This window comes from Lissotriton helveticus, chromosome 1_2 (genome assembly GCF_964261635.1).
Source record: "Lissotriton helveticus chromosome 1_2, aLisHel1.1, whole genome shotgun sequence".
Lineage (NCBI taxonomy): Eukaryota > Metazoa > Chordata > Amphibia > Caudata > Salamandridae > Lissotriton > Lissotriton helveticus.
In genome coordinates, this window is record NC_136058.1 from 10,076,476 (window position 1) to 10,095,531 (window position 19,056).

The 19,056-nt window shown below is 40.7% G+C and overlaps 1 protein-coding gene across 1 annotated transcript in view; it reads left to right on the forward strand.

Annotated features, from left to right (window-relative positions):
* VAV3 (vav guanine nucleotide exchange factor 3) overlaps positions 1 to 2,646 on the forward strand; it is a 1,314,294-nt gene extending 1,311,648 nt beyond the window's left edge. Inside the window, exon 27 of the mRNA XM_078668453.1 lies at positions 46 to 2,646. Within this exon, the coding sequence (XP_078524579.1) occupies positions 46 to 87 (42 nt within the window). The 3' untranslated portion in view covers positions 88 to 2,646. The remainder of the gene's footprint in view (positions 1 to 45) is intronic.
* The last annotated feature ends 16,410 nt before the right edge of the window (positions 2,647 to 19,056 follow it).

Sequence of the window (19,056 nt, forward strand, 5' to 3'; positions counted from 1 at the left end):
AAGTGTTTCTCATTAATTGATTACATTTTCTGTATGTTTCCTCAGGTGGGCTGGTTTCCATCCACGTATGTTGAAGAGGATGAATGAATAAATGTCCACTTTGCACTACCGAGAAGAACGTTTTGGGAACTGTGAAAGAGAGAAATCTGCAAATCATGAGTCTTCGAGATTGTTTGGAAAGCAGCATTTCTGTCTCCCTGGAAGTGAAAACTCATTCTTATTGTTAGGAATTTAACTGGAGTTTTTGTTGACAGATTAATGGCTTGCCCTGAGCTTTGCAAGAAACAAGCTGCCAATCTACCCTCATCTGGGACCAGTACTAAGCCAAAAGCTCTCTTTCCCAGAAGAACTCTGTAAATCCGACATATTTATGCTTCATTTCATCTTCTTTTGTGCTATGCAGAGGAACTCAGTTGTTAGTAAATGTGTAATAAATCCTGTCAGGAAACTAGCAACTTTAATGACGCATGCAATCTAGGGATTATTGTTTGTCTTCGTACTTGCACAATAAAAAATAATGTGGTTGTGTCCAGTCAGGGCTGTACTGGACAGAGGCACGAACACTTAGAAGTCAATGATGGTTACAGCTTTTTTAACCTTTCCAACACTAGCCCTGGAGAAATCTCGTAACTGCAAAAACATGGGCAGCAACGTTTCCATTTGCAACTCGTGTGCCTTCAGAAGTTGTTTTTTGTCAGCAGTGTTCACGTTTACATTAAAAGTTGAAACTGGGACATCAAAAAAAAAAAAAGAACCCCCTCCCCGTTCCTTCCTGAAACTTTCTGCCTGGTTGCCCTGTACGTCAAGGTGACGAAAATGACCTTAAAGCCCCTGTAATACCAGGCTTCCTTGTAATGGACTCAGGTTTGAGATTTTATTTTATTCTGCTCCAGTGTTCTGATTTCAACAATTCCTTTCTTGAAAATTATCTTTACATTGTTTTTCTGAGCCTCCCTACGCCTGCTTCCCTCACTCGACTTGCCTCTTCTGGCTGAAGACACAATCCATGATATTTGAAATGTATCTATGTCCATTAGATTCTTTTCCGTCGTCTCCCTATTTCAGCACTTAACATTTTACAAGCCCTTCAGAAGTGCAGTCGTTGCTATATTTTAGATCAATTTAAAATCCGCTACGTTACGCAAAACCACGATGTAGCATACATAGGTTTGCTGCAAATTTTCCCAAAAGACAGTAGTTTTTATTAATTTTTAGTAGCTACTTGACTTCTAATCGTTGACGACTTGGAGCTAGACATGTCAGAACTGTGAATTGTTTGGATAATAATAAAGCAGACATGGAAGCTCGCTCAAGTTAAATATGCACAAAAGACCCAAATGGCTGTGTTTGTCTTCCCTTATTAACACGTACTGAGCTTTAACTTTCAGGGAAATGACGTCACAGCGACGGAAACTGTGCTCTGAAAATGGCACTGGCCATGGTTACAAAGAGGAGCTGTACATTTGTAAATGATACATACACGATATTTTGTACGGCGGTCTGTTCGTTGTTTATATATATGTTGCAGAATCATCTTGTTTGACTCTGAGATCTCATAGGAAGTGTTAATCGCCATTTGTGTCAAATGTGTAGTGCATTGCTATCATTATTCTGTCCTGAGAGAAAAAAGAAATCTAATTTATTTTTTAAATAAGTATGTGAAATGAAATCTGTTTTTATTCTGTATCTTCTATGCCCTGCAGTTGCCATTTGCTTGCCATTATGTTGAGCAATTATGGTAACCGGTAATGTAATGCTACTATTACAGTATTGAAGTCATATGTGTCCGTTTTTTTCAAGTGCGCTTAATGTGCATCTTTTTCTTTCATGTTCAGTTGCATGAATTAAAGAAGTAAATGCTGCATATGAGACTGCCCTTATGATACCAAAGACTAAGGTGGTCATTATGAGTTTGGCGGTCTGACCGCCATATTATGAGTTTGGGTGTCGGACTGCCATAGGAGCACTGCTACAGCCACGGATCTGCAATCCCTGGTGGTATTGCAGTGTTCTGAGGCCCACAATATGCTGCCATTGCTACTACGGCACTGCCAAGCATATTACGAGTTTCCTCACTGCTTCAGTTTTCATGGCGCTGACCCCCACATTGAAAATTGCAGCAATGAGGAAACTAAGAGTGTCCTCTAGGGCTGACTGTTGACTCTGGGCCAGGGGATGCATGCAGGGTGGCACATGGTGTGCCCACCTGTGTGTATGCTCCCACTTTTCCAGTGCAGGCATGGATTTCACAGTCCATGCCATGCTGGAACGTTCTGTGGCGGTCCCACATTGTTGTCTTTAAGGCTCACATACGTGCCTTTAAAAGGCACCACTGTCGGCCAGCTGCTGCAGGACAGTCCAACCTGTACTCCAATCGGAATACGGCGAGTGGCCAGACTGTGGGTTTGATGGTCTTGAAGCGGGGCGCTGGCATGGCTACCCACTCCAAGATCGCCAAACTCGTAATCAGGCCCTAAGTATTCCGAGCAGTTGCTTCCAAAGTATGTTTAATTAAGTATGTTCAGTTCTCTGTCTGTGTGTGTTGATTTGTAATATTATGTAAATATGTTAATACAATAAACTAAAAAGTGCTTACTTTGGTTCATTACAAAATTTGTATTGATAAAATGCTGTTTTCTACTCTGACTTGTTCTTCTTTGCATATGTGCACAGTCTTAGGAAAACTTGTTTAAGATGTTTTGGTTGCAGGTTTATGTGCTCTACATATTCCCTGTAATTTCGTAAATATGTGAAAAGTAGTTGAAGTTAGCCACAGTCTTTCCGGTATATGTGAGTTACGTTTCTTACTAGAGGATATTCTTAGTTCCGGATGTCATCTACAGTTTACGTCTCAAAGTATTATTCAGACAGATTAGGGAATCAAATGCCTTATAATGACGTTGTTAAGATATATGTTCCACTTCTTGTTTGAGATCAGATTAGAAGTACTATGGAGTTACTACAAAGGGAACTCCAGTCTCCTCTTCTTCTCTGTCCCGGATGCTATTGCTCAATGCCTGGGTAGAGGAGCAATGCCTGACTTGGACATAAGAATGTGGTGAAACTGGTGGCTTCCAAGCCTCAAATACGTCCAAGAAACTCATAGTGGGGCTACATCTTTATGTTCTCTATGCATAAATCGATGCATGCCACTTCCACATGGCACTCATCATAATCTGAGCTGACAGTTAAGAGGTCCGTTTTTAGCAGGAAAATAAGATATTTCAAATTTGACAACAAACTTGAGTAGAAGCTACCCTACACACAACTTTGCAACTCATTTCTACCACAATTGTTTTATTAACCCTTTCCGTGCCTCCCTCCCTGGTGCTGCGAATGGCTAACGGCTGTCGCAGCCCCGCCCACTCTTTAGAACGCCCGCACCGCGGTGGAATTGCCGCCGCAATTAAGGTGTTAACGTGATTCAAAATTTGGGCTTTCAAAAAATGGAAAAAATTAAGTATATGTTTTCAAAATTTCAGACTCTGACAATATTGGTCCTCTTTTATAAAAGGGGATTATGAAATCCAATATGGATATGACCATTTTAATGAACATTATTTTTTAAACTATTCAAAACCTGTGAGAAAGTGATATGTTAGTTGAGGTGAAGGGTATCTTACCACATCCAAAAAAAGTCACTAACCTGTTAGGTCCAGTCAAAGGTTTCACCAATTTAAACCCAAGCTCAACCTTTGGTATATATGTCAGAGAGCAAACATACTCATACTTAGTAAAAATGTGTAAAGTATTTCGAAGTTTCAAAACAGTTAAAAAGGCAAAAACAAAGAGAATAGAAATCCTACTCCTTAAAAATGGAGTAAAATGTAATTAACAAAATTACACCAAAACAATAAAATATAATGAGGGGAACCAGAGATAGAAATGTTTGAACATTTGAATAAAAATAGCAACAAAAAGAGCAAAGCGTGAATGATAGTCAGTGGTCTTTGTAGGCTGGGATCTAAGCATCATTTGTGGCTGACCATGACGGAGTGTGGCCAGATACACTCTGTAGATTTCCCTAGCAAGGGGCTGAAAGTAGGGAAATTAAACAAAACCTTTTTAAATACCAATCTGAAAAGGGACTTTGTTGTTTTTTGGAGGAAAAACTGTTCTCAATGTGGAATGACCTGAAAATCAATCAGATGACGTGAAACTGCCGGTCAGATACCTTTTGCAGTCAATCTGATTGATGCTCTGGAGCAAAAGTTTTGAAAACGGTTCCAAATGTGTGTTGATGCCCAAAGAACCAAAGGACTACATTTCCAAGGCCTACAGGATCTAAAGGAGAGCACTTAAAGACTCTCAGTTTGTCAGGCAGAGGGCAATAGCAAAGTTCACTCCATGTCTAATTTGGAATTAGACTCAGGAAGTATGTAGTTTTCCTCTGTAAGAGTACTGGTTTGTACTTTATGATGAAAATATTGTGCTCTTAATGTGTAAAACAGCAGAAAACCGAACAAGGTCATTTTATCTCAACCTCTTGGAACTCACAATACTGCAACATGGATTAACACTAATCTGGATGCCTGATGTTACACTTTACTGAGCAAACTAAAATGCTTCCAGTCCAAAGTTTAATTTGTACTGGAACAGTGGTCGGTACAATATTCTGTTGTTAGATCACGAAATAGTACTCTAACAACAACCTGTAACTCAAGCCAATATATTTTCCCCATAATTTCAACATATGACCACTTCGTTTGTTTGAACCTTTCCACATATTGGAAACAAACTGTACACACTACTCCTAAAACAGTATATTATGCTGACATTTCTCAGTTAACCTGCCCTTAGGGTATCCTGGATTTGCCCTGAAACAGTCCTTCCACACACTATTTTGTAGAATTCTTGTTAACGAAGAGGTTTGGACTTTAATTTGCAAAAAGATTCTTATTGTTTTTCACCTTTCTGAGGTGTCACTGGAACCATTCTATACCTGGCTGATGAGCCCGAACTAGGGAAAACCGGTCCTGTGTTGCTTGTGTTCCATTTCCGGGAGGACCTGTCCTGTCAGATCGGGCTGGACTGTTCCCATTGCAGTGGGATCAAGACTGATTTGCAAAAGTCCAGTCTGAGGTAGCATGGTGTGCAAGATAATGATGGATTAGGATGTAGCCTGTGGAATTGCTAGTGGCTGAGATTAATTCAAGCATTCCATCCATCACTTTTTTTATATATACTTTAGTGTGTCCCCCTTAGCAGGAGGGGTATGCCCAATTGTTGGTCTTTTGTACATTGTCACTAGAACCAAGCTATACCTAGTTGATGATCCCTATCTAGGGCAAAATCTGTCTTGGGTTGTTTGTGTTCAGGGAGGACCTAGCCTTGCGTTTTTGGCTGAACTGTTCCCATTGGAGCAGGGTTAAGGCTGATTTGCATGTGGCTCAGTCCAAACTGGGCTGGCATATTGTACACAATGGCGATGAACTGGGACTCTGCCCGAGTAATTGCCAGTGGTTGGAATTAATTCATGTATTCTCTCCATCACTTTTATGTATACTTAAGTGTTCTACCAAGAGGCAGAAGTATAGGAAATGCGGGGCATATGTTTCAAGCCGTTTTCCCGTTTGCAAATGGTCCGATTCTCAGAATCGGTCGGTTTGCGAACGGGAAAGACCTTTTGGGATGTATCATCCCAAAAGTGTATCGCAAATTAGAGAATCGTAAAATGTGCGATTCTCTATTTTGAGATTACATTCAAGGAATTGGAAATTGCGATTCCTTAAATGAAATGTATGAAGCACCTAAGATGTGCGATTTCTTCTTAAGAAATCGCAAATTACCACCAACTTCAAGTTGGTGGTAATTTACGATTTCTTTGAAAAATGCACTTTTTGGCATTTTTCAAAGTGCCATGTGGTGCACATACATGCCCTTAGGGCATGTATGTGCGTCACATGCACACAAATGCTCATTTCAGGGGTGCATCAGGGTGTCCTATGGACACCCTGGCACCCTTGAAATTGCATTCTCAAATTGCGAATCACAAATGGAGAATGTATTCCCATTCATTCCTTTGGGTCTCCTGGCCTATAGGAATGAATGGGAAGGTATTCCTTAATTGCGATTCGCAATTTGCTAATCGAAAATAAGGCATGCCAAGAAATCGTTAACTATTTGCGAATTTTTAAATACATCTCGTTTGCGATTCTCAAATAGCGATTCTCAAAATCGCTATTTGAGACTCGCAAATAGAGTATTTGATACATATGCCCCTGTGACCATTAGACACTTTGAGAAAATGCATGGCCTACTGAAGGTGTATCTCTAGTTTTAATCAAGATAAAAGTCTCTGATGTGTCACAGTTTTTGAGTGATAATATATTCTTCTGTCAGTACAGGTGGCACTTGTTCAGACACCAATCAGAGTTTTTCTGAGGAGACTAACAGTCACATGCACGAAAAACCGGTCGCAAACGGGCAGATTCTCAAAATCTACCCCTTTGCAACCGGTATGTTTGCATTTGGGATGCATCATCCCAAATGCAAAAATTGCAAATGGTAGTAATCTCTAAATTGCGATTACTTAAATTGCGATTGCATTTAAGGAATCACAAATTGAGATTCCTTAAATGCAATGCATGAAAGTAAAAAAATTAGCGATTTCGCTTATAGAAATAGCAAATTACCATCATTTTGTACTTGATGATAATTTGCAAAAACTTTGAAAAATGAACTAAAGTGCATTTTTCAAAGTTCCATTTTACACACACACATGCCCTTGGGGCATGTGTGTTTGCAAAATGTACTCATATTTAGATTTCAGGGGTGCAACAGGGTGTCCTTTTGACACCCTTGCACCCTTGAAATTGCATGCGCAATTTGCGAGTACCTATTGGGTACTCGCAAATTGCGAATGCAATTCTCATTCATTCCTATGGCCTCCTGGCCCAAAGGAATGAATGGGAAGACATTCCTTAATTGTGACTCGCAATTTGCGAGTCTCAATTAAGAAATGTTTAGAAATCGCTATTTTTTTAGTGATTTCTACATGACAGGCTTTTGCGATTCCTTAAATGCGATTCCTTAATAGACGCAATTAAGGAATCGCAAAAGTCTACCTCGATGCTTGTACCGGAAAATGCTTTTAGCTGCAGTTAGTGCATGTGAAACAACAAAAACGGGACACACAGGATATCCACCAGATGGAACCTTATCCAGCTGTGGGGGTCCCTGATGTCCTGTCTATCTCCTTCTATGTAAGGACTGAGGATTCATATATAGTTGTAAGGCAAGGGCCTCACACACCACCATGGGTGTCATTCTTCATCATCAGCCCATCTCACTTTCCAGTGAAAAATCTAGTGGTGTGTGAGCCCATTGTCTTGCCAGGGCATACATATTATGGGTAGTGGAGTATATGATCCAATGTGCAAGCTACAAATATCAGGCCCCTACCCCAGATATTCCCTTTTTGTCGGGAGGCTCCAGGAGATCATAAAAAACAGATACATTAGGATGCACAAGAGGTATCATTTACCCCTTCAACTACTTGATCAACATGTTTCATCCTTGCGTAGGGCCCTGATTGGGTCTCTTGCTTTCGCCAGGACTCAGATCTTTAATGTTCTATCTCACTAACTGATCACATTCTCTCCAAACCAGCATGCAAAAATACAGGGCCTCATTTTTGAGGTTTTGCCGTAGGGAAGCGCAGCAGGCCTGCCTGCTGCGCTTCCCTACAGCAAAAGAAAAGGGCAGGAATACGCCGTATCTATAGGATACAGCGCATTCATGTCCTTTCTCCCTGCGCCGTCGCACAATGGGCTGCCTGCTCCAACGCAGGCACCTTTGCACAATGGAGCAAGGGTCCCTGTGTTGCGGGGAGGATTATTCTTGTACAGGAAGGGAAACCTTTCTGTACAAAAATAATTACAAGAGGCTTTTCCTCTTTATATGTGTGGTGCAGAATGCAGCACACATAGAAAAAGTAAACACTATGAGAAATAAAGATATTTCTCACCGTTGCGCCTCCCTTACGCCTCCCCTGGGGAGGCGTAAGCTTTTGGCACTACCTCAGATTTACGATTTCTCGTAAATCTGGGGCAGTGTCAAAAGGCCATAGATGTTGCTGGGAACTCCCCCAGCAACACCCATTCCACGCCCCTTTAACGCAGAACACTGCTTTAAAGGGACTGATATTTATCAGGCAGCATTATGCCAAAAAAGTGGCTTAGTGCTGCCTGATAAATATCACGCAGGCTTCTGCGCCACGAAAAAGTGACGTTCCGATGGCGCAAGGGGCCTCATAAATGAGGCCCACATTACCCAATATTTCAAGTCAGTTGCAAAGTGTGTGCCGGCTCTATGAATTGTTTGATACATAGACATATTTGAATTAAAATACATATATATGATTTGAGACACAAGACACAAAACTTAGAGCACAAGGGGAATTCACTCTTGTCACATGCATCTTTAACTAATGTGCCTCTGCGCTCATCACACATGAAGCGAAAACACTACAAACAAGTGAAGATGTTGTTCAAATCATGTTTAAGGTGTGCCATGTCCATTAACACCATCTTACCCTGATCTAAACTTAGACAGGCCCCTATGAATGAGCTCATGGATGGGAGCTTTCTTTTCCCACTTTGTTAATTAAAATTCTATGGTTAGAAAAAAAATGGCTAATGTCCTCCTATTACGTACCACACCCGTACTGCTGCCTTGCGTACTTTGTCAAATGTTCTCACCATGCAGCTGTACCTGTAGACATGCACGAGCTCTTTGGATGTTACTTTCTCGAGAAGAGACTCGTGTAAATGTAGCTGCTCCACCCAAGTGACTTACCCGACAAACGCGTCACTGAAGTCATATGTGCCCCATTACATGTCGAAAACTGTAGTTCTCGGTCAGCGCATTCTTATACAAGATGTATAATGACTTTGTGACATGTATAATCTGCTGTGCAGTCTCATTTTTACAATATCATGTGTGTGATTTAAGTCCCTTCTGTGAATCTGTACTTTCGACCCCGCAATGCAGTATCTTGAGCCTCATAGCATGCTGGGAAATGTAGTTTTCTGTTGGCGCTTTCTTAAAAAGTATATTTTGCCACTATGGGATCTCTTACTTCATAAATTAGTTATAGGGTTATTCATGTCACCAATACATTGCCTTATGCGCAACACATCAAAAATATAGGTAAAAACAGACATGTTTAACTCAGCAGTCTCTCCTTTCTGTAGGATTATTGATATTTTTTAGTAGAGGATAAATAAAAAATTAACTCTAGGCTCCTTATAGTAGGAACAAAAGAACATAAAGGGCAGTGTGCCTTGTGCAGAATATTTATCTCACTGACAGTTGCTTAATGGGGTTGACAGATCATTCTGGCAACGAAAGGTGAACTGGTGATGTACAAGTTAAGACTGAACTTAGGGGCAGATCTACTAACAAGTCAACTTGCTGCACTGTGTTGTGTGACATGGAGAGAACTGGAATGTGCCATTTCTATTATGATATGTCGCATTCCTGCTCTCTCTCTCTGCACTTGCGATCTGTGTGCTGCCTAGCGCTAATGCTCGCACCCTTGCACAATGGTGCAAGGGTGCTTGTGTTACATGCCGGATTATTTTTGTACAGCAAGGGATACCTTCATGCACAAGAACAATTCTGTTAGGTTGTTTTCTTATTTCTGTGTGCGCTGCAGAATGCCGCACACATATAGGACACATTTTGGAGAAATACACATATTTCTCCTTGTAACATTTCACATGGGAAGGCATAGAATTTTGATGCATTCCAAGGTTTACTAGTGTTAGTATATCTGGGAATGCGCCAATAACCATGAGAGGGTATGTGGGGACACCCATGCTCAACCCATGGTATGCCTTCTCATGGCAGAGTAACACAAGGCAGCAACTTGCACTACCTCGTGTCACTCCAATTTACTAAGCCACTCAGAACCATGCAAGATGGCTTTGCATGGCGAGTAAATCTTACTGAAGCCCTTGCCTTGTGCTGCCTTGCATGGCTCAATGGGAATGCAAGGGCTTCGTAAATCTGGGCCCTGTTTCTCTGTTGGGGGTCCCAAATTTGAGCCAGATATGATTGTAAGCCTGTAGAGGTGAATAGTTTGAGGTTCAAGTTAATATTGCTCTTAGATTTTAGAACATTAGCTCTTTCATCTTTATCTGAAGACCCATTTTGTTTTAAAAATATAGTCCAGGTCTCCCCAGCTTATCAACTAGATTTTTAATATTCTTTAACCAAGGGATATTAAGTGCCCAATCAAGGGCTGAACAATCTTTCATTACTAATCTTTTCAATTCTGCCTCTTCTTTAGTCCATACTCTGCACCATAACAGTAACTGACAAAGCCTTATGAGGCCTTCTGTGAAAGTCAGGCAGATCTCCTTGTGGCACAGGTAAGAGGAGGTGCTTTGCAGAAGTAAAAGAATTCTCCGTAACCTGATGTTTCCTGTAGTTTGTAATCTTGGAACTTTGAAATATCTCTGTATGCCAGCCCCTGATAATTCCACCAAAGTATTCTTTGCCTGTTCGATGGCCATAATTTCTTCCAGAGCTTTTATGCCCAATTTTGCTAAAAGGGCAAATAAATCATTCCAAGTATTAACTTGACATTTTAGCCTACCTAGTGCATTAAAAAGCATTCCTTGATCTGAAAAAGTTGTGGTGTGTTGTAATTGCACATTATTCAAATTAAAAGTGTTATTTGTACGTGCAGGTATACCACAGGACATGCTAAAGCACATGCCTAAGTTGAGCTTTAGGTCCAATACCCCCATAAAGGCAGCAAAGTTACCCAAAAGACCTTGCAGAGCAAGTGGGGTGTGGCTCATAAGGACCGGATCGCCTTCAAACAAAAGTGCGAGGATTGGAAATTGTCTGATTTGGGGCATGTCCTTGCAATTGTTTAGCAGCACCCTCTGAATGATATTAATGTAGAAGAAGAAAAGAAAAGGATCAAGAATGCATCCCTGTCTAACCCCTCTACTTATAAGAAAATTGTCTGTGAATTCTCCCTCTTTTCCATATATAACAGTAGCTGTTAAACCTCTGTAAATATCCCTGTTTAAATTGATAATTGTAATATCCATCCCTGCTTCTTCCGCCAGACACCATAATTTACTATGAGCGACAGCTGACTGCATCCATGAAGGCTAAATAGAGACAAATGTCTTTGGATTTTTATATTTACTAACTATTAAGGATACTTTAAGACATTGGTCTTCTTATTCAATTCCTCTACTCAAGCCTCTACAAGGATCTGATTTTCTTCTGCCCAGAGCTTGAGTCTATCTAATATGTGCCCTAGGACATTGACCAGCAATGATAGGGCTAGATAACAGCTATATATAAGTACAGTAATAGATTGTGACCAGTTTCGATCTTACCCATTCTGATCTCAGAATCCAAAACATTAGCAAGGTGTGAGCCCCAAAGTTCAATGTTTGCTTTAATAAGGTCTGATGGAATTCCAACAGTTTCGAGGGTTTGCCAGCAGTGTTTATCATAATTGCAGCAATGATTTCCTCGAGCGAAATTTCTATAAATGTTCTGTCCTGTCCCTCCTTCCCCAGAGTTGTTAAGTTTGAATGAACTTACACATCTCGGGGCAGATTTACAACTTTTGGCGCATCTCTGGTAATCAGCAGGGATGCGCCAGAATGGCTGTGACACGCCAAACCACCCGTGCGCCACCACTGATGCGGCGTACCATTGAGCACGGATGGGCAGATGCATGTTGCATCCCCCGGCGCAAAGGCGGCACATTGCTGGAGTTGTGTCACAAGTGCGACGCAGCTCAAGAAGATGATGGACGGAGCGCTGAAACTTTTCAGACACTCACCCACAGTCACGGATCTTTGTTGAATTCATCATCATTCTTTAACCCACTTTCCACCCCAATTCAGACCCAGCCATATCCAAATCAGTCTAGACCCTGTTCCTCATGGGAACAGTCAAGCTCGAGCTGCCAAGCCAGGTCTACACTAAACGGGAAACAGCGTCCTGGGGCTTTAGATACAACTACAAAGCTGATAGTGTGGAGTAAAGGGAAACTCAAGGGGGCAGATTTACAAGCCCTGTACACCACATTTGCGCCGTTGTTGCATCACTTTTGTGACGCAGTGGCAGCGCAAAGCCAGTGCCATGCTGCGAGGTATTTACAACGTGACACATCTGGGAGATGCGTCACGTTGCAAAGCCCTGCGCCACATGTGGGCGTTCCGGCACAAGGGGGGCGTTCCAGGGCAGGAACACCTCTGAAAAGTGGCTGAGTGAAATCTACAAGATTTCACTTAGTCACTTTTACGGCCATAATGCGTCAAAACCCACCCCCTCAGCATGGGACAACACCTGATGGGCCACTGCCCTCAGTAACTCCCCACACCCACGGACCACACCTGCAACCTTGGCATCATACTCGCCTCCTCCCTCACCATGACCCGAGAGATCAATGCCGTCTCCTCCACGTGCTTCAAAACCCTCTGCATCCTCTGTAAGAACTTCAAATGGATCCCCCCGAATCCAGAAAAACCATCACCCACTCACTCATAACCACCAGACTTGGAAATGTCCTCGACGCTGGAATCAACAAATCCCTGCTTCAAAAACTTCAGACCATACAGAACACTGCTGCCAGACTCGTCTCGGTATCCCTCGACATGAGAACATCACCCAGCACCTACAGGACTTCCACTGGCTCTCCCTCAAGAAGAGTAACCTTCAAGCATCTCACTCACGCCTACAAATCCCTCCACAACACCGGACCCTAATACCTCAACAAAAGAGTCTCCTTCCACATACCCAAGAGAAACCTCTGCTCCGCTGACCTCTCCCTTGCTGAAACACCACACATCCGCAGAGCCAAAGCGGTTGGAAGAGCCTACTCCTACATCGCAGTGAAGACCTGTAACAAGCTCCCACTCAATTTCAGACTCTCCCCCAATCTGCCCACATTCAGGAAGAGCCTCAAGACCTGGCTATTTGGCTGTGAGTAGAGTGCTTTACAAATCCCTGGTTGATTGATTGAATTTCTAGGCCAGAAGTGTGATCATCTAAGCACACTTTGATACCTAATGTGTTATCCCTTACAATTTTACGTAGGAGTGCATCTAGGTTAATCTTGTCCCATTTAATACAAACCCTAAAACCCTGAACTCATTCTATGGTCCTGGGACTTTGTATCTGTGGATAGTGATCACTAAAATGATTTACAAGAGTTTGGAAATTATACGCATACCAACTCAAACTAGGTGAGATTAGCATAAAACCAATAGTGCTACTAGAACACTTAACTAAAATTAAAATGTGCTAGCAAAATGGACATTTGGGACAATTACTTCATTCCCAGACATAGATTCATGTTTTAAAATAATAGATTAATTAAATTGCCATAGAAATCCTGAAGAAAAACATCTGACCATTGTTGTCATATACACTTATCCACAAATCACCTAGACTAATAACTGACAATAATGGACATTAAAGTCCTCCTTCTTGGTCAGGTGTTAATCCTGACCTTTATTATGTCAGAAGGCTCTTGAGTCACTGTCGAGCCTAACAAATTTGATTTCCCAGAATTAAGAGTATTATTGTAGTCATTTCCAAAGATTAAATGAATGTCCCCCCGTATATTCAAGGCCAACAAGTTGATAAAGAAACCTTTCCCATAAACACGTTTGAAATATACACGGATAAACCTGTGAAGAAGTACATCTCAAATGTAAGATGAATAAAAGGTTTCTTTATTCTTATTTCAAGAAGAAAGGATCTCATCCACAGGAGACACAGGCAGGCAGCAACTGACACAGTCCTGGCCTCAATTAGAATCATAACATAGTTACATCATGACATTCTATGAATAACATTCTATAATCAGTAAGTCACACATGCATAACACAGAGAAGGATACCACACACCTTCCCCTGAAACATAAAATTTGTTATTTCAAAATATAATCATTTAGAGCTGCAGGAGCACGGCTTAAACGTGTACTTTTCCTGACAGGAACATCAGACTTAACACGAACCTCCTCATTAATCAAATTGCTATTTGTTAAAGACTTTCCAGTATAACCTGAAAAAGAAGCAATTCGATTCAAATTCCAAATCCTTCCATCATTTAGCTTAACAGCATTACGAAAGAGTTTTGTGACATAAAAGGGAGAAGAAAACTTTGGCCCTGAAGATCTAAGTGGAAGACAAATTCTTACCCGATCCCCAACACACACCTTGGTATGAGCAACTGCATGTCTGCTATCAAACTTTTTCTTTCTCAGTTCTGATTTCACCTTTTGTTTCAATGAGTCTAGGCCCTTGTTATGATTTCCTGTTTCCACCCCTAAATTTCTCATCCAAGTCTGGAATATTAAAGTGTTTGGAGTGCGACCTCGTAAAAGCACAAAAGGGATCTCACCTGTGCTGGAATGTGGTGTAACTCTATAAACCATTACTCTTTCCATCAGGTTATTTTTCCAATCCGAGCCCTGATCTTTAGAAATCTGAATAGATTCCTTAAGTACGCGGTTGAACCTCTCCACCATTCCGTTACATTCCGGATGCTAAAGTGAACAACGCTTGTGCTTAACACCTTTACTTGCCAAGAAATCTTCCATTTCTTTTGATACTAGCTGTACCCCATTATCTGTAAGGATAGTTTCAGGGAACCCTTCCCTACTAAAAACATCTCGTAAAAATTTTACCACATCCTTGGTCTCAATGTTTTGGGTGATTTTTATCTCTGGCCATCGTGAGAACATATCCATCATGACTAACACATACCATTGAGTATTCCCAGAGGAAATGGGACCTAGGATGTCTAAGGCTACATCCTGCCAACAACGTACCGGCATATCCCTAATAACCATTGGTTGTGTCCTTGTCTTACACACTTTGTCAGAAGAGTTACATTCAACACAATCACGAATCATTCGTTCTACAAGAAGATCGATACCTGCCCACCAGAAATGTAACCGTATCCTCTCCTTTGTTTTGGATACGCCCTGGTGTCCTTGGTGAGCCAAGAGAAGAATTTTTTTATTTTTTATTGGAGAAGGTGGGATAAGCCTAGTGCCTCTCCACAACAATCCATCCTTTACGGATAACTGATCCTTGACATTCCAGTACCTCTTGGCACTAACACTCAGATTCTTAAGACATGGCCACCCTTTACTTAACAAATTACACACTTCCTGTAACTCCGAGTCTGTACCCATGGCATCTCTCCAATCACTCTCTTGGATAATTCCTTCAACAATCTCACACACCTTGAACTCATCTATCTCCCAAGAATCTTCAGATGATAAAGGGTTCTGGTCATTCTGTTCCACAACTAATCTAGAGAGACAATCTGCAACCTTATTATTCACCCCTGGTAAATATCTCACATCGAATTCAAACTCTTGGAGAGCGATAACCCATTTACAAATACGTGAAGAAATGGCATCCAATCCTTTTTTATAAAAGACCTCCTTCAACGGTTTATGATCAGTGTGAACCACAAACGAATTACCCCACAGAAACTTCTTCAATTTCCTAATTGCCCAATAAATACAAGGAGCCTCCTTTTCAATCACAGAATATGACAACTCTGGGCCAACTAAGGATCTAGACAGAAACAAGATGGTAATCTCTTTCCCATCCCTCATTTGTTTGAGCACAGCTGCTAAACCTCGGGAACTAGCATCTGTGACCAAAATTGAATCATTATTTACATCAAAACTCTGTAAAGAAGGGGCTAGACTTAAATCTTGTTTAACAAGTTCATACTCCTTTTGGCATACCTCAGACCAAGAAAACTTTACTCCCTTTTTTAACAAAGCTCTCATGTTAGAAGTTTTATTTGCAAAATGAGGCACAAATTTGTTATAATATTCCGCCATACCTAAAAAGGTAACTAACTCTTCTCTAGACTTTGGCGTAGGCAAGTTGTGTATAGTTTTCACCAACTTTTCCTTTGGTTTTACACCATCAGGAGTCAAACAGTGACCTAAATAGTCAATCTCAGTCAAATTAAATCTGCACTTATTTTCCTTTAAAGTCAGTCCTCTGTCCTCAAAAACGTTCCAGAACAGATCTAACTCTAACATCATGTTCACTTTGTGATGAACCAAAAACAAGTACGTTATCCTGATAGATTTTAATGCCAGTAATACCCTTCAATACACCCTCCATCACTCGCTGAAAAACAGAGGCTGCAGAGATTAAGCCAAAAGGTAAGCGAGTAAACTTATATGTGCCAAAGGGTGTGATGAAGGTTGTGAAACCCATGGACGTCTCGTCAATCCTCACTTGATGGTATGCAGCCCTCAGGTCCAGAGTGGAGAACATGCAAGCATCCCCCAGTTGAGTTAACATGGTATTAATATTAGGAAGAGGGTATTTATCTGCCACAACCTCTCTATTAAGACCCCTAAGGTCAACACAAAAACGAATCTCGCCTGAGGGTTTACGAGCTAAAACAACAGGCGAAACCCATTCACTTGCCTCAGATTTCATAATGATTCCATCACTCAAGAGTTTCTCTAATTCCAACCGCATAGGTTCCTGCATAGCTAAAGGAACGCTACGCACTTTACATGCTACAGGAACTGCATCTGTCTTCAAAATGATATTATGAACATAATCAGAAAGACAACCTAGTTTGTCACTAAAGACGCCTTTAAATAGTCTTCGCCAATCAGGACAGGACCCTTCATTTTTACTCAGATTAGAGGCTTTTTGTACACTTATCACATTACAGCCAGATGTACATGGGGACACATCACTTAATACAGGATTATCATCACCAGAGTGAGATACTAAATCTCTTAGAACAATGCAGGGGTTCTCACCAGGAAGTAAGGCGAGACGTAAGTCTGCCTGATGAAACCAACTTAGAATGCTGTCCCCCCTGCAGGAGATGTACATTTTTCCTGCAGTAAGTCGTCCCTTGTAGTCAATTTGACCATTGAAATAACCTACAAGTTTAATAGGTTTTCTCCCATAGGCCAGTGGTCTTATATCAGGCTTAAAAACTTTTACCTTTCCAAAAAGTTGTTTATCAAAGAAAACTTCGGGTATTAAAGTGATTTTTTGCCCCAGAGTCAAATAACATTTTGACTTCACAATTATCAATGCGTACAATATCAACAGCACCTTTACACTTTTTCCCATCGAATAGGGAAATTTCACGACAATGTGAGTCATCAGAATTAGTACTGAAGTCTTCATCACAAAAGGAAATCTCACCACAATGTAACTAATCTGAATCAGAATCAGAGTCTTCATCAATTATTACTTCTTTCACTTGTTTCTTTTTTCTATTAATTTGAGACTTGCAAGCTTTCGAGTAATGTCCTACCTTACCACAGTTGTTACATTTAGAAGATAAAGCAGGGCATGACTTATCATTAGCCAGATGATCAGAGGCATTACAACGAAAGCATTTTAATTTAGAATTAGTGGAAGTTCTGGAAAAATTATAAGAAGAAGAAGGGTTGGACATTTTCTTAGCGGTTTTAGTTGTTGTTCTCAGGTCAGCTTTTTCCAGAGACTTCTTATTAACAACTAGGACCTTATCTTCAGATGTTTCTTTTTCTTTCTTAAAAACCTTTACACAAGCATCAGAATGTTCTAGTCTTTTGGCTATAGCGATGACCTCATCTAAATTAGGATCATCTTTTTGCCACAGTTCGTCTTTGACTTTTTCTAAACAACATCCTAACATGAATTGATCACGTATTCTTTCCTCTAAAGTACCTTCAAATTTACAAGTGGCAGCCAATTTGCGCAAAGATGTGACATAAGTCTCTATAGACTCCTCATCTTTCTGCATACGCCTGCCAAAGTGGTATCTTTCTAAAATAGTACTCACTTTTGGTAAGTAATGCTTATCCAGTTTTTTAATGTTGATCTCAAATTCATTTAAATTGTTTGCCTCCTCAGTAGTTAATTCAGGCAAATGTTCGAAGACTTCCTGCCCTTCAGAGCCTAAGCAGTGCATTAAAAGTGCAGACTTCCTTTCCGCAGAAAGAGAAGTACCACACACCCTTGCATAATTTAAAAATACTTTTTTCCATTTGGACCAGCGAATGGGAGGATCCCCTGGTTTTGAAAGGAAAAAAGGCGCAGCTGTAACGTTCTGCATAACTTACTATTTAAAATATCACAATGTGTAAACAGAAAATAAGGTAAACACAGAAACAAATCAATAAATTGAAATTAGAAGGTAATATCAAAGAAGCATGTCAATGAATCTGTAAGTAAGTATTAACTAAAAGACGTGAATAAATCAATAAATTAATTATCAACAGAAATAAGGTTATCAGCAAAACCTGTAAATAAATTATAGTTAAACACACATATGTAAAGGCTGAGTGTGTCAGCGTAGAAAGAGAGATGTTTAAATGACTGCACACACTGATGAAGCTGACTGTGTCAGCGTAGGTAGAAATTGCAGAGTCTTTAAATCCGAAGGAGTGCAGTTAGGCAGTATTTAAATTCCATGAAGTACAATGAAATTGATGTTTATATCGTAGGTAGGAACTGCATACTCTCTAAATCTGTAGAAGTTCAGTTATACATTATTTAATTCCACGAAGCACAATGCAACTGAAGATTATCCTCATAAAAGAAAGCGTTCGCAGTTACCTTGTCTTATTCCTCATAGTGTAGTACGTGAAGAGATAATAATGAGGAGAAAGCGCTGCTTCAAACTGATGTTCCGATGTTAAAGAAAGCGCAGCGTTGTCAAGGAAGAAGCTCCGGTGTGACGCGTTGTCAAGGAAGAAGCTCCGGTGTAACGCGTCGTCAAGGAAGGAGTCCCTTATGATGTAACTGGAGCGCAGCGTAGAGCAATTTGAAACGCAGCGTTAGGTGCATGCGCGCATTGTGAAGGGTTGGAGCGTGACTGAGAGCAGAACGAGGAACGCATAGATGAAGGTAATTATTTACTTTCAAACTTAACCTCGTTGGGGAATAGCAGATTCAGAGTCACAAAAAGGCCAATAGTTATCCAAAGAAAACAGTAGAAATATTTAAACAAAACTTCAGCTGTTTTGCACCATGGAAACAAATCGAAACTCTGTAGGCAGAGATT